Raw genomic sequence first — 15,074 nt, 5'->3', positions numbered from 1 at the left:
AGGCATATTATGTAATGACAAAAGGATACTCCACCAAGAAGACATAGCAATCTTAAATATGACGGAGGCACCAAATAGTGAGCTACAAAATATGTAAAGCAAAAGGTAATAGAATGAAAAGGAGAAGTAGACAAACCCATAGTTATAGTTGGAGAATCCGACATACCTCTCTCTACAGTTGACAGAACAGCTAGACAGAATCAGCAAGGTTATGAAACATCATCAAGTAACAGGGTTTGATTGACATTTGTGGAACACTTCACCCAACAACAGCAGAATACATAGTCTTTTCAGTTGCCCATGGAATATATGCCAAATATTATGACCAAATATCACAATTAAAAAAAAATCCATTAATCATGGGGCGCCTGGGTGGCTTAGTCGGTTAAGCGTCCGACTTTCGCTTAGGTCATGATCTCACGGTTCGTAGGTTCAAGCACCGCGTCGGGCTCTGTGCTGGCTGCCAGCTCAGAGCCTGGAGCCTATTTCAGAGTCTGTGTCTCCCTCTCTCTCTGACCCTCCCCTGCTCACGCTGTCTCTCTCTCTCTCTCCTAGAAATAAATAAAAATATTTTTAAAAAATCCATTAATCAGACCTATTGGCCCTTTAAATACTTACATATAAACATTGCATTTATATTGGAGTTAGTTCATCAAAAGCAAAGATTTAAAATGTATTTCACTTTCATTATGAATTGATATTGCACCGTATCTGCCTCAACTCTTCCCTTCCCAAAAAGGGGGCAGCAACCAAGACAGGGGAGGCACTCACTTTAAGAAAACCAAAATGATGAAAATCCGGATTTACAAAGATGTTTCCACATTCACAGATGCTTTCAAAAACGATTGGCCAAAATATTGCTCTGCCGGGAACTCCCCTATTTAGACTAACTTCTCTTTCCTGGCTGAGTAATCCTATGTACATTCAACATCTGTAGGCAATGTCTCACCTTAACTAAGGTGCATGTGCAGTGGCTACGATGAAAATTTGTCACGTATCTCTGAGCATACAAACTCATAGCACACACTTGGTCCCCGTGTCACCCAGCAGCAAGGTGACGGTTGTGCCTTTTACTCAGCAAAGGATATGGCAAATACATCTCATTCCTTCAGGCTCTCAGCCCCTCAGTTGACCAGACTGTTGTGGTTATGAGGGGCAGAAATTCAACTCAAACGTGCATAAGCAAAAGGGAAGAATTTTCTGGAAGGCTCATAAAACCAAACTGTTGGCAGGACAAGGGGTGCTATGGCACCATAGATCTCCTTGCTTCCCCAGTCCCTAACAGAGCATCCAGTTTGCTGAGTGACTAACACATCTTTTTTTTTTTTTTTTTTTAATTCCCTGGGCAACTCATTCCAGGTGTAGACAATGAAGATTGGAACCACCAATGTACTCAGTGATGTGCATGAAGTAGTGACTGTGGTAACACAGGAAATTGCTAATGTTCACAATCAGAGAATGAAGAGGCCATCCCCAAGATAGGGTCACACTTAATATTAACCCACAGTCTCTTCTCCCTAGTGTGTTTTCCTTGGTTCAAGGAAGATAAAACTGCCAACAGGAAGTGCTATGTCAATCTAAATAGTGATTGAAGTTACTACCACATATCTAATGAGTTGTATCCCAGAAGTGTCACTGGGGAAAAAAAAAATCCCATCTGGGGAATTTGCATCAAGATTGAAAAATTTTAAAATCAAGACAAGGACCCTTCTGCTTTCTCCCTTGAACAAAGAGAAAAAAAGATGGAGGAAGAGCCAAATGCCTTTTTTTTTCCATTATGGGAGAAAATTTACCAGTGACAAGAAAATACCCTTTGCCTCAGAAAACAACTTCTCCATGTGCTGGGCATTCTGGGTAACTGCAGAACCAGGCCTCTCAGTGGACTGCTCCGTGGTCAGGACAAGAGAGCAGCCTTTCCAGGAAGCATCCGTCCCTCAGATCCATGCCTGCCCCAATTTTCTCTTCCTTCCTGCTTCTCCATCCTCCTAGGTGTATCTTCTAGGAACATTCCATGAGGCCGGACCCCTGCAGCTACACTGGTGGTTAGTTGCAGTAGTAAGTCTTCCTCTGGCAAAAGCAAAATCAGTGTCTGTCTTTCACCTCCAGTTCTCACCAGGACCCAGCTGGGTTGGTCCTTCGGAGCCCACACATTGTGAGGCACATACTGGTGTAATTTTGCCTCTGACATTCAGGCAACACAACATGAGTGTCATCTATTGCTCACCATCCCCCCCCACCCCCCACACATAGAGGCACGCTCATGAAAAAGCTGGAGAGAATAAGAACTTGTGCCCCTAGAACTAGTTTAAGAGGTGAGCTGAACAGCGGGGCCTCAGTCTATATGAGACACTAAACATCGTGGAAACAGCAGGTCCCACAAGCATCTCCTCACATAACAAGTAATGGAAACAGGTCCCACTCCCACAGAAGAAGATGGTGCCTTGAGTGGGGAAAAATGGTCCTCATAGGCACCAGCTCCAGCCACACTAAATGAATCATTAAATTTTATTTAAGTGAACATTCGTTTGGATAGAGCTGAATTATTATTAGTCTGTCTCACATTCCTTGGTCAAGCCCAGGACCCAGCATGCCTCTTCTCTTACAATGGCTCACGACTGAGCTAGCTCATCAGGAAACAATGAAAATCCTGTTTTATTTTGTACCTGTCCAAGACCATGAGAAAAAAAGAAAACAGTCAAGGAGACTTAGAACTGTGTAATGTGTTGAGAGTGCCCGATTCTCAAAGCATCTTTTATTTTTAACAAAGGGGAGTTAGAACATTCCTTTAAAATGTGACCTCATCTAGATTATTTAAATTACCCTTCAGATTCAACTTGGATATTGAGTATATGCTTAACCTGGCTGATGGTATTGGTTCAACTGGGCAACTGTCTGTGGATCCATACTTCACATCCTGCCTCAGATTCATCTTATGTGGGTTTAAAAACAAAAACATCAAAACACAAAAATACTGAAAGAAGTTGTTTTAAAAATAAAAGAAATTGAAAGGCAAACGAGGGGCACCTGGGTGGCTTAGTCGGTTAAGCGTCCGACTTTCGCTTAGGTCATGATCTTGCGGTTCGTGGGTTCGAGCCCCAAGTCAGGCTCTGTGCTGACTGCCAGCTCAGAGCCTGGAGCCTATTTCAGAGTCTGTATCTCCCTCTCTCTCTGACCCTTTCCTGCTCACGCTGTCTCTCTCTCTCTCTCCTGGAAATAAGTAAAAATATTAAAAAAAAAAAAAAAGGCAAACGACACTTTATGGAGAAGTGATAGAAGTATAGAAATCCTGTGTTCCATTCTACTCTGGAAATCTTATAAATACTGACAAAGGTTATGATGATGGCTTTTCATGGAGCATTCCATGGGATGTCCTATACCACTTTATTTGGTTATTAAAGGAAAGGTTGGAGGGCAACTGGGTGTCTCAGTTAGGTGAGCATCCAACTCTTCTTTTTTTCCTTAAGTTTATTTCTTTATTTTGAGAGAGAGAGAGAGCATAATATGCAGGGTAGGGGCAGAGAGAAAGGGAGAGAGAGAGAATCCCAAACAGGCTCTACACTGACAGTGCCTATGCAGGGCTTGAACTCATGGACCATGAGATCATGACTTGAGCCAAAATCAAGAGTCGGATGCTTAACTGACTGAGCCACCCAGGTGCCCCAGGGCATCCAACTCTTGATTTCGGCTCAGGTCATGATCCCAGGCTTGTGGGATCCGAGCCCCACATTGAGTTCCATGCTGTGTGGAGCCTGCTTAACATCTTCTCTCTCATTCTGTCTCTCTCTCTCTCCCCCGCTCACTTTCTCTTTATAAAATAAAAATTTAAGGGGCACCTGGGTAGCTCAATTGGTTGAGCATCCAACTTCAGCTCAGGTCATGATCTTGCGGTTTGTGGGTTTGAGCCCCGCATCAGGCTCACTGCTATCATCCAGTCAGTGCAGAGTCTGCTTTAGATCCTCTGTCCTCCTCTCTCTGCCCCTCCCCAATTTGTTCTCTCTCAAAAAATAAATATTTTAAAAAATATAAATAAAATTTTAAAAAGAAAGCTTAAAAAAAAAAAGGAAAGGTTGACTTCAGAAGGCTGAGGGCCTTGGGTGCAATTTAGAGTATCATTGCAAAATAAGAGAGAGAACATATTCCCACTAATGTTCTATAGAATAAAAATTAAAAATATTTTTCTAATATCTTGTTATATTGTATTACTTTACATTGTATTACTCAACTAAAATGCAGACTAAAACACAACACACAGAATATACCAATTTTGTTATTTTGTATGCCAAGGGAGAAATTGGAAGAAAATAGACCAAAATGTTAATGGCAGTCTTCTCTTACCTGGTAAAATTAGAGTTATTTTTAAGAATATTTTTCCTAACTACTTTTCTATTTATTTTTTCCCACTATTTCTGCAATGAACACATGTACATTACTTGTGTTAAAACTAGAAGCATTAATTTTTTTAAAAATCTCAGGAAAAATCTCTCTCAGGAAAGAGTGTGTTATACACTCCAAACCAAGACTCAAAACAGATTTCTAACAACCCAGTGGAGGAACTTAAAAGGAATGAAGGAAGTGTCTTTATGTTGATTCATTGAAATGAGAACTTTCTCAACACCTTTGTCAACCTAGAAGATTAATATAGGATAAAACCACTGCAGCAAGGAGTTAATATAAGAGATAGTGAAATCGCTCCTCAAATTGTTCATGTTGACTTCTTAAAAATTCTTTGTAGCCCCCATAAAAGAGATCCTGTGGTTTTAACTTGCTCTGTGAGAAATTCAATCTGTAGGCCTGTGTTTTAAACACACAGGATAATATTATATAACTAAGCAGCTGGGAAGATTAATCGCGATCGAAAATAAAAAGGGAAAGCGTGCAGTACACCAAAGCTGGACTGTTTAACTAGAAAAGGGTGACTCAAAGGAAAACAGTTATTTGTACAGGGTAATCAAAAGTCAGCCCTCAGACTTATCAACTAAGAATAAAGACATTTTATCTCATATTTGACTCAAAGGTACTGCTTATCCAAACAATGATTACACTAGAAATACTGCAAATAACATCCGGGAACACGTACACAAAATACATGTGTTATGGACCATTTGTGAGGTATTTATTTCCAAATTTTGTGCCCATTCTTAAAATCCAGACCCCTGAGTGCGTCTGTGATTTCTTGGTCTTTCCTTCCTCGCTCACACCCTACTTTGCAGTGGTGCCCAACAGCCTAGTTTCTTGAACGCCATTGTGTTACAGCGCAGTTGCCACACCCTTGATACGCACCCCTGGTCCGGCCTGCACATTTGAGCCCCATGGTGTTCATATTTCCTCAGAACCCACCACCCCTCTACCACGGCATGTTCATTCGGACACAAAGATGCATAGAGCAGCATCAGGGTTTATGCCAGGTTCTGGGGACACAAAGATGAATAAAACATTGTCTTGCACTCAAAGAACTTTGAGCAAGGGACAGATGTACCAACAACAGTTACCATATGGCTGGCTTTGGGGGAGAAAGTGGGCATTTCTGTGAAGCCAGCCTCGGATTGGCCATCTCTTGTTATCAATGCACCACCCACAAATTCTCCAGCAAACACGAGTGCTTAGAGAAGGGACAAGTAACATGGACACATGAGTCAGGCTGGGGGTGAGAGACCCCCGTCCTGGGGCCTGAGGCCTGAGGCCAGTTGGGAGAGTACACGTTCTGTCCAGAAGCATTCAATGTCTACTTCTTTTTCAGATGCCTTGCCTGCAGGCCTCATTTGGTTTAGGCTGCCGGTGTGTGACTTCTGTATATTATTGACACATCATTTAATGTTTAGAACATCTAAGTCCTTGTTCTAGGCACTTTACATGTATTAATTCTTTTACTCCTCATAACAACTATTGAGATGGACATGATTTTGCCCATTTTGTAAATGAAAAAACTGAGGCACGGGAAAGTTCATGAAACTCGCTGAGGTTACACAGCTATCAGGGTTATGGACCTGGGGGTTTGAACCCAGGCAGTCAGGCTCCTCAAGAGCCCACACTCTTTTAAGTGCTTGAAAGCACTGTACTGCTCTGCATCTCAACTTTTAAAATGTCTTTATTCAGCTTATACTACAAACGAGTTACACATTTAATGATTTAGTGTGCCAAATTTTCCTTTTATTGTTGAGCAAACCCCTTTACCTGGTATACTGATTTGATGGAAAAATTCACATCCATAGATCCATTAGTCCATAAATATAATCACATTTCCTGCTTGTCACCCTCTTTCTGACCCTCTTTCTGATCTTAAGGGTCCAAATTCTTTAGAAATACCTTTTTAGTTACCCAAGAAATATGTTTCTCAGAGGAGAAAGCAGGCCTTGTGAAGGACCAGTTACCTAATGGATTCGTCCCTCACTCCCCAGCTCCCCCCGACTCCTCCCAACCCACTGCCATTACCCTTCCCAATTCTGGGTATTAGTGGTTTCTTGCTCAGTCCTCCTTACAGGGACAAACAGGATAATGTTTTGTTTTCAATAACTGTATGTTTATAACTCTGTGGATCTTTCTGGGCAAGGTTATGAGGCCGGTGTCTTCAGAGAAGACTATAAGAGCTAAAACAGATCCAAGGGCACTTAGGGATTTGGTGAAAGGGGAAAAATATAAACTCACAACTCCTTGATCTTCATTCAGAATGTCTCCCTGTACCAGAGGATGTCGCCACAATTTATTCACAGACTTTTCTGAGAACTCTGGACATTACATTCTGTTCTTTTTATTTAAGTAAAAGCCAAAATATTAAGCGTTTTCACACAGGCTCTCCGTTTTGCCTCCGGGCCTTTGTCCCCACTGCCTCCTCAGCCGAGACCTCCCTACAAATACACCCCCTCCCCAAACTCTGGGTCCTACCCAACCTTCCTGACACTGCTCACATGTCACCTTCTCTGGGAAACCTTTTTGACCTCTGAAGTGGTGACATGTCTCTCCCGTATAGACCCCGTGTCCAGCACTTACTATTTCAGTTGCACCTAATTTGTAGTTGGAATTTATGTAACTATGCTTTTTAACCTCATCTGTACCTTAAAAACATATAGTAATACTTATTTCTGAAAAAGTTGTGCCCTTGAGCTTTTCAACTTGGCAGTGTATTTTACAGTCTCAAGAAAGGTAAAAATACATGGATTGTGGGCTTTGGCGTTGAACGAATGTGGGTTTGGCATCCAGCTCTAGTTCTAATGGCTATGTGACCTTGAACTTAACATCTCTGAGGCAGTTTTATCCTTTGGAAAATAAATATAGAGATTAAAGCATAATGGTCCAAATTCATGCTCTGCTGAGTGTTAGATGCTGTTATGTTTCTCAAGAGTAATTTAATTTTGCCAAAAGGAGACATTTAATCAAAAAGAGAGGAAGAATCCTGCCAGTGGAGTGGGAACTACTCGGAACGTTTTTTATGATGATGTGCAACTTTGCCTACATTGAGATGAATCTGTAAGTTATTTGTCATCTGTTGCTCTCCACAGCAAGATGTATTTTAATACATCTTAAACAGTCTGAACATGTATCGGACTCCTTTCAAATGGTCTAATAAGAAACCCTCAGAAATTTGAAAAATGAAAAACAATGTCGGCACCATCTAAGGGAGTGTCTTTTCTGCCATGAAGTTAATAGTGTGGTAAATGTCACTGAGTAAGGTCCCATTTTAATCTCTAGGGGACTGCAAACTTCAGTTCATCCGAATTTCTAAGCATCAAATTTAAAATGGTGTGGAGAGTATTTTGAAATGATTTACTTACTAGTAAATTGGTTTCTAAGCCAATAAGGAATCCACTTGTGTGGACTTGTGTGTTTAAGCCCTTCTTTTTGAGATCCTTAGACAGGAACCAAGATGCTTAGCAGCTGATTGCTGCCAGATTTAAGCTGGGAAGGCCCACAGACAATGCTTCCTAACAAAGACTGTCTCTAACAGACTCTTCAACCCTGGGCCATTCCAAATCCCGAGGGGAAACGTGTCCCATCTCCTTGCACTAGCCTCTTATAGATAAGCTAAAAGGCTCGAAAGCCACAGAATTAAACTAGAGGATATTCCCTCAGCATCACTATCAAGAGTATACTCACACATACAGCCACCTTGCATGTTCACACAGACCCACATTTGTCAATCTCTATGTGCTCTACATCAGAAGCCATTCAGGGTGCTGTGGGACACCAGGATGAATAAAACAATGTAGCTTTGTCCTCAAGCAGCTTCGGTTTGAGTTTTATTTGCAAAAAAACGTAGTATTTTAAGCCATCACTGATTCACAACGGAAGTAGGCACTAATTCCAGCCGAAGGTTTAGGAGAGATGAGAAGGAGGGACAGAACACCAGAGGACCACTGAACACGCAGCGAGAGGAAGCTGTGGCATAACCCTGGCCTTGCAGTCAGAGACTCAGAGTCCAGATCTTCCCATGACCAGCCAGTGCACACAACTATGTTTTTGGTAGTTAGTATATACTTGAGGATTAAAATTTTTTAATTACCAAAAAAAAAATCCTTATTTCTCTTTTTCAAGATCAGAGGAGAACACTGATGAAAGTATATGGCCAGAGCTTATCACTGGGAGGCTCAGCTAGTATACTAGTTTTTAAAAAAATGTATTATCTCCTATGAATGCTCAATACAATTTTGGTAATATACTTTACATTAATACACATTTTGTTAAGGCAGTTTTGGTCATGATAATGCTGCAGGACAGATCGTAAAGCAGCGGGATTAAAAACCAAAAAACAAAAAAACAGTAAAAGCTTTCAAGTCAGCCAGACCTAAGGTCAAACTAGGGTTCTAGCTTTTGACAGCCAGCTGGTTCACCTTAAAGTTCTTTTATCATCATGGGTAAGTTTTCATAGAGTTGTAAAGATGAAATGTTAGGGAGAAAAAGTGATTGACCCTCCTCAGATATTAACTTTGCTCTTCATGCCCCCTAGCTGTACTGGCCCCTCGAGTTGTGGCTGCCCCACAGGCAAGCCGGGCTCCTATGCTCTTGTCCAGGGGTAAAGAAGCGAGGAGACATTACCTCTCCTGCCCCCTGGTGGCTGCACACGGTCTGCAGCCTCAGTACAGCTCAATCCACACTCCTTCCTGGGGCTCCCACCTGACAGAGAGAGCCCAGCAGACACCCGCTGGCTGCTGGTGACAGCGCTGGTGCCTAGGACAGAGCCTGGGCAGTGCTGGGGCACTCTGGCCCCCCAGCAACATCTCATCAAGTCTGTGAGCCCCACACCCCCATCCTAAAAATTCTTAAGTAAAACAGTCAGCTCCTGTTGTTTGTAAACAACAGTATACTTTTGTAAAACTAATAACAGTAAAAGTCAGTGCCATAAAATTATTTTAATATCTTCTTCTCCATGACTGAATATACAAAGATAATGGTAGTAGTGTATTCTTCCGTTGTAAAGATGGGTGGAATATGTCAAAATCCACCTGTTGAATTTTCTTTAAATAGTCCTCCAGGGCAACCTGGTAAAGGAGAAGAATGGTCATTAGATCATAGAATGATTAAGTTTTTTAGAGAAACTGGGGCGCCTGGGTGGCTCAATCGGTTAAGCATCCAATTTTGGCTCAATCATGATCTCATGTTCTGTGAGTTGGAGCCCCATGTCAGATTCTGTGCTGACAGCTCAGGGCTTGGAGGCTGCTTCAGATTCTGTGTCTCCCTCTCTCTCTGCCCCTCCCATGCTTTTGCTCTCTCTCAAAATAATAAATAAACATTAAAAAGAATTTTTAAAGAGCTTTTTAAAAGAAACTAAAGAAAAATTCTAAGTATTAAGGCTATTTAGTTTCCCTGAGATGGTCTTCTATGTATAAAGAATTTAAATGAGAATTTAAAGGGCAGAGAAAAAAAATAAAAATATCTTCTTTTAAAAAAAAAATGAATTTGGATGGGGGAGGGGCAGAGAGAAAGGGAGAGAGAAATTCCAAGCAGACTCCACAATGAGCCTGAGGCTTATCAAGCCTGGGACTTGAACCCATGAACCATGAGATCATGACCTGAGTCAAAACCAAGAGTCGGACACTTAACCAACTGAGCCACCCAGATGCTCCAAAGACATCTTCTAAGAAGTTCCTATTAGGCCAGTAAAACAGGATCAAAGAGCTAGTACTAGAAATACCAAGCCAATTCTGATCATAATTTATAGTGTTATGGTTGAAATGTGTAAAAGATTAGAGAAATTACTGTTTGTTGGGTCTTATTACTAGGTTCTGTAGAAAACAAAATGGGTGTTTCAATCAAGGACAGTGAATGCCATCACCCCCACCACCACCACCTCTCACAGAAATGAGGAGGAGCTCAAGTTGTTCATTTACAAACTTATTTTGTGGGAAAGTTTAATGGGTCTCCATGTTCTTGCTAGAAAACAATTTGCAACCTGGGAGGACCATCACAGGTCCCTATAAATGTCACCCCATGCCTCCCCCGTCACACAAAGCTTGATACAGCTTTCATGAGGATTGGGGAGCAGGATGGAACACAGTGGTGATGGGCAGTGCTCTTTATTTTATGGTTTTCAGTTATTTTTATTAATCTGTACATTTTTATCTTACTTCAATGAAATGTGTTTTATTAAATATTTATTTACTTAACAGAGAATACACTTAGTTTTGCACAAACTCCGAAGAGGCACCTTTTGCCCTCTTGTCCACATGCACAGCTCCCCCTAGTGCCTGAGGTACAACCTGTGTGTCCAGCAGAGGTCCTGCTGTGCTTCTCTGGACTCTGAGCCAAAAGACAACAAAACGGATTGTATTTTTTCCCAAATTTTTTTTCTACACACTTAGAGACAGATGAGGATATGTACAAACTCAGCATCTAATTCTTAAACCCTAGACTTACATATAACAGGAGATATGTGCATGAATGTGCACAGCTGCTTTATGTTATATTAGCAAAAAACCTAGAAACAATCCAGGTCTTTGACCAAAAACAAAAAAAGAAAAAAAAAGTATACTGTTCACACAATGAAATATACTGCAGTGAAATGAGTGTACTATAGCTAGATGAAGTAATATGGATAAGGGTGTGTGTGTGTCCTAGAAGACAAATAGGTATGATCCATTTTTATAAAGCTCGAAAACAAAACTAAACAATGTATATTTTAGGAATATATAAAATGGGGAAAAGCCTTTCTGGAATAAAAGCAAGAGGATAATAAATTCAAAATTCAGGACAGCTACTTGGAGGAGGCAGGCAGAGGTAGGTGATGAAATAGGGGAAAACACATGAGTGGGATTTAACGGTGACATTCTAGTTCCTGGATTGAGTGATGAGTTCATGCGTGTTCGTGATACTATGCTTTATAACACTTGCATACATATATAGATATATCAGATTCATCTGTAACATTAAAAATTTCAAAAAAGGGGTGCCTGGGTGGCTCAGTTGAGCATCTGACTTCGGCTCAGGTCATGATCTCACGGTTCGTGAGTTCAAGCCCCACATCAGGCTCTGTGCTGACAGCTCAGCCTGCTTCAGATCCTCTGTCTCTGCTCTTTGTGCCCCTTCCTCAGTCACACTCTCTCTCTCAAAAATAAAATAAACATTAAAAAAGATGAAAAAAAATGTTAAAGAGAATGAAAGAAAAAACTTTGAAGATATATTAGTGTACTTTCACATGCTCTCTCTCTTTTTTTTGGAAAAAAGAGCTCACATTATTCATAATGTTCTGTAACATTAAGTAATAGTTAATATTTTATGATCGAATTTCCATCTCCTAGAATTCTACTATGTTCATTTTTAATAGTTTATAATATCCAATTATAAGGAATAGTTGATAAATGAAGTTAAGGTATAAGCACATGATAGAATATTATATAGCTATTAAATATTTATAAATATTTTTAATGATGTAGCTAGATGGTTGATAGGTAAGACAATGACATATAAAGTATGATTTCAACTATACACAGAAATTCATTTAAAAAAAAAGAACAGAATAAATATTGGTTATGTCTGGGTCTCAGAATGATAGGTGATTGTTACTTTTATTATTTTTAGATTGTCTAAATCTCTATTCTGAGAGTTTAGTTTTTACAACTAGAAGATTCCATTAAGATACAGACAGAACATAACCTCATAATTAGAGCTCAACTGGACATTCACAAATCAGGATTTGGTTCAAAGGCAAAGTCTTGTTAACAGTCTCTCTTTCTCTCTCTCTCTCTCTCCCTCTCTCTCTCTCTCTCACACACACACACACACCTCTCTGTACAGACCTATGCAGTCTGGGGACTCGACTCACCTGCCTCTGGGAACTACAGGCATGACCAAAAGTTGAATGTAACTAACAAAACCCACCATTAAGGTAGGGAAACCAACACAAAGACTCCAAACTAAGGAACTTCACTGGGAACCTTATAAAACAGAAAAAGAAGGGCGCCTGGGATTGCTCAGTCGGGTAAGCATCCGACTTCAGCTCAGGTCATGATCTCACGGTTCGTGGGTTCGAGCCCTGCGTCGGGCTCTATGCTGACAGCTCAGAGCCTGGAACCTGCTTCAGATTCTGCGTCTCCCTCTCTCTCTGACCCTGCCCTGCTCACACTCTCTCTCTCAGAAATAAATAAAACATTAAAAAACAGAAAAAGAGATCATACGCATCTGCTTCAGTAATTAACCAGCCTTCTCTGGTAATCCACTCACCGTCTGAAGAAAAGCAGGAAATGCTTTCACAGGAACACTTTTGTGGAAGGACCTAGCCTACAAAGGAAGACAAAAGGAAATTGGTTTCAAACATAAATATTTCTGGAGATAAACACTCTCCCTCTGAGAGTGATCACAAAGCAATACCAGAAGTTCAACAACACAGCTAGAGCTTCTCTGAAAGGCCAGAAAATAGCTCTCCTGCCAATTAAAATTAATTTCGTAAGCCTAAAAGACTCCCAAAAAGGTACTTTAATGAGAATCCCATTCTTTCTTATGAACTGGCTTTGGCCTTTTCCAGCTGCCTCATAACACCCACAGCTTTGCCCCCCAGCTCTGTGGTGAGGGGTGAGTGAGGAAGTACTTGCATTAAGAGGCCCCTGCACCTCCCCAGCTTAGGTCATCAGTATCTCCTGGTTACATGAATGTAAGAGCCTCCTAACTGATCTGCCTGCCTGGTTCTCGACCTTTAATTCGGTTCATACAGGCTGCCAAATGAATATCCTAAGTCCTAAGTCACTCTTTTATTTTTACTTTGTTTAAATTTTTTTAATTTATTTATTTTTTTACTTTCTTCAACATAACTCCTTGATACACCAAGTCTTACCTCTTCATTTTGGAATCCCCAGGGCCTCTACATCTTGGCTCCATCATCTTCTATCCCACCCAACTCCCTACCACCCTGGCCCTGATCCACTCACGCTGATGCCCATCATCCTGCGCTCACCAAGCCCACTCTTGTCTGCAGGTCTTCGTTTACATGGTCAAATGCTGCCTCTAACTCCTGACGTCTTAACCCCCTGCACTCTGGTCTTACCCTCAACCGTCTACTAAAATTGCTCTTTTCAAGATCACCCACAATTTACTAATTACCATCCCATCTTTTCAACCTCTCTGTAGCATGCAAAACTTTAATATTCCCCTTTCTTAGAATTTTTTCCTCCTTTGGTTTCCAAGACACTGACTCTCATTAGTTCTTTAACGTTAGTTCCTTTCCCTTCTACCTGAGAAGTGGAAGTGGGCCTTGGATTCTGCCCTTGGTCCTCAGGTCTAGATGTGCTTTCTCCTTGGGCAACACCATCCACACAGAGAACTTTAACCAGAGGCTTTCTATGTGGTTGACTTTATCTCCAGGTCTGACCTCCCTTCAAAGTCCCAATCCTGCAGTCTTCAATAGCCCATCTCCCTAAGTGGCCTCGAATCCTCTTAAATTCAGAGATGTACAACAGCTGGCCCAGAGGCTGCTGGTTAGTACCAGCACGCCGCTGCTTTCACAGTAGTCTCTGAACGGCACCATCATCACCTAAACCTGAACTCTGTGCAGCCTTCCCTCTTCCCGATCCTGCCACCATCCAGTCATCAAGTTTAGTTGATTCTACCTCTGTTGTGTTTGTGTACAAATCTATATACACATATATATTTACTCTTAAGTCAGACCTTCTTTCTGTCTCTCCTGAATAAGCCTCCTAACTGATCTCCCACCCCCCAAATTTGTCTCAAACACTGCTGGCTGGGTTCTCTAATGTGCGACACTACTGTCACTGCTCTACTTGATGGTGGCGATGATGAAGGGAGCCCACTCACATGTCACTTATAATACACCAGGCACGGTTACAAAGTCTTTATACACATTAACTCATTTATGCAGATCACAGCCCTTTGAGCCCTTTGACTAATATGACCCTCTTTCCCAGAGAAGGAAACTGAGGCGCAGGGGTTAAGATCATGTGATTAAGAAATGACAGAGCTAGGACTGAAAGTCAGGGTCTGGTTCCAGGGTCTGCACTGTCATCCACTGTCCTCCAGTGCCTCTCAAAAGCCTCCCAACCTCCATTATCTTTCTTTAGTCCATCCTTCCAATCCTGTTTTCCAGGATCCTATTCCACATAACCTAGTGTTGAAAACCAGTAGTTTTCAAATCTGGCTATTTAAAATCATTTGGAAATTCAATTCCTGGCCCCATCCTAGCTTTACTGTATCACCAAGGGGTGGGGGCCTAGGAATCTGTATTTTTCAGATGCCTTAAGTGTCCATCAACTAGGATTAGTCAGGTTCCAACTCTGGGCTTTCCTGCATTTATGCTTCTGTTGTGTTCTCAGACGTTATCTAAAACTCTGCTAGTTTTAAGTAATTTCTCATCTAAAATTCCATGTATTTTACCTATACCTCCATTGCAATGGAGAACTGCACTTCAGAAAATTCAGAAGAAGATTAAGATAGAATCTTTGCCCTCAGAAAGCTTATAATATCATTACCTACTTAATATTTCACAAATATTTACTGAGTGTCTATAATGTACCAGGCACTTTAGATGATGAAGAATGCAGCACAGAATCAAATGAAGTCACTTCCATTCTGTGTCAGGTAGTGAGAAGTGCTAAGCCAGGTAAAGGGACTGAGGGGATGGAAAAGGAGGCTGTTATTTT

The 15,074-nt window shown here is 41.2% G+C and overlaps 1 protein-coding gene across 4 annotated transcripts in view; it reads right to left on the bottom strand.

Moving 5' to 3' along the window:
• Positions 1–8,223: 8,223 nt before the first annotated feature.
• NDUFAF6 (NADH:ubiquinone oxidoreductase complex assembly factor 6) overlaps positions 8,224–15,074 on the bottom strand; it is a 30,862-nt gene continuing 24,011 nt past the window's right edge. For all 4 annotated transcript variants that reach the window (XM_077771321.1, XM_077771320.1, XM_077771322.1 and 1 more), the window contains 2 exons: positions 12,649–12,705; positions 8,224–9,470 (listed from right to left, as the gene is read on the bottom strand). In XM_077771321.1, the coding sequence (XP_077627447.1) occupies positions 9,342–9,470; positions 12,649–12,705 (186 nt within the window). In that variant the 3' untranslated portion in view covers positions 8,224–9,341. The remainder of the gene's footprint in view (positions 9,471–12,648; positions 12,706–15,074) is intronic.

This window comes from Crocuta crocuta, unplaced genomic scaffold (assembly GCF_008692635.1).
Source record: "Crocuta crocuta isolate KB4526 unplaced genomic scaffold, BGI_CrCroc_1.0 scaffold235, whole genome shotgun sequence".
Lineage (NCBI taxonomy): Eukaryota > Metazoa > Chordata > Mammalia > Carnivora > Hyaenidae > Crocuta > Crocuta crocuta.
This window is presented reverse-complemented; position numbering and strand designations above follow the sequence as displayed.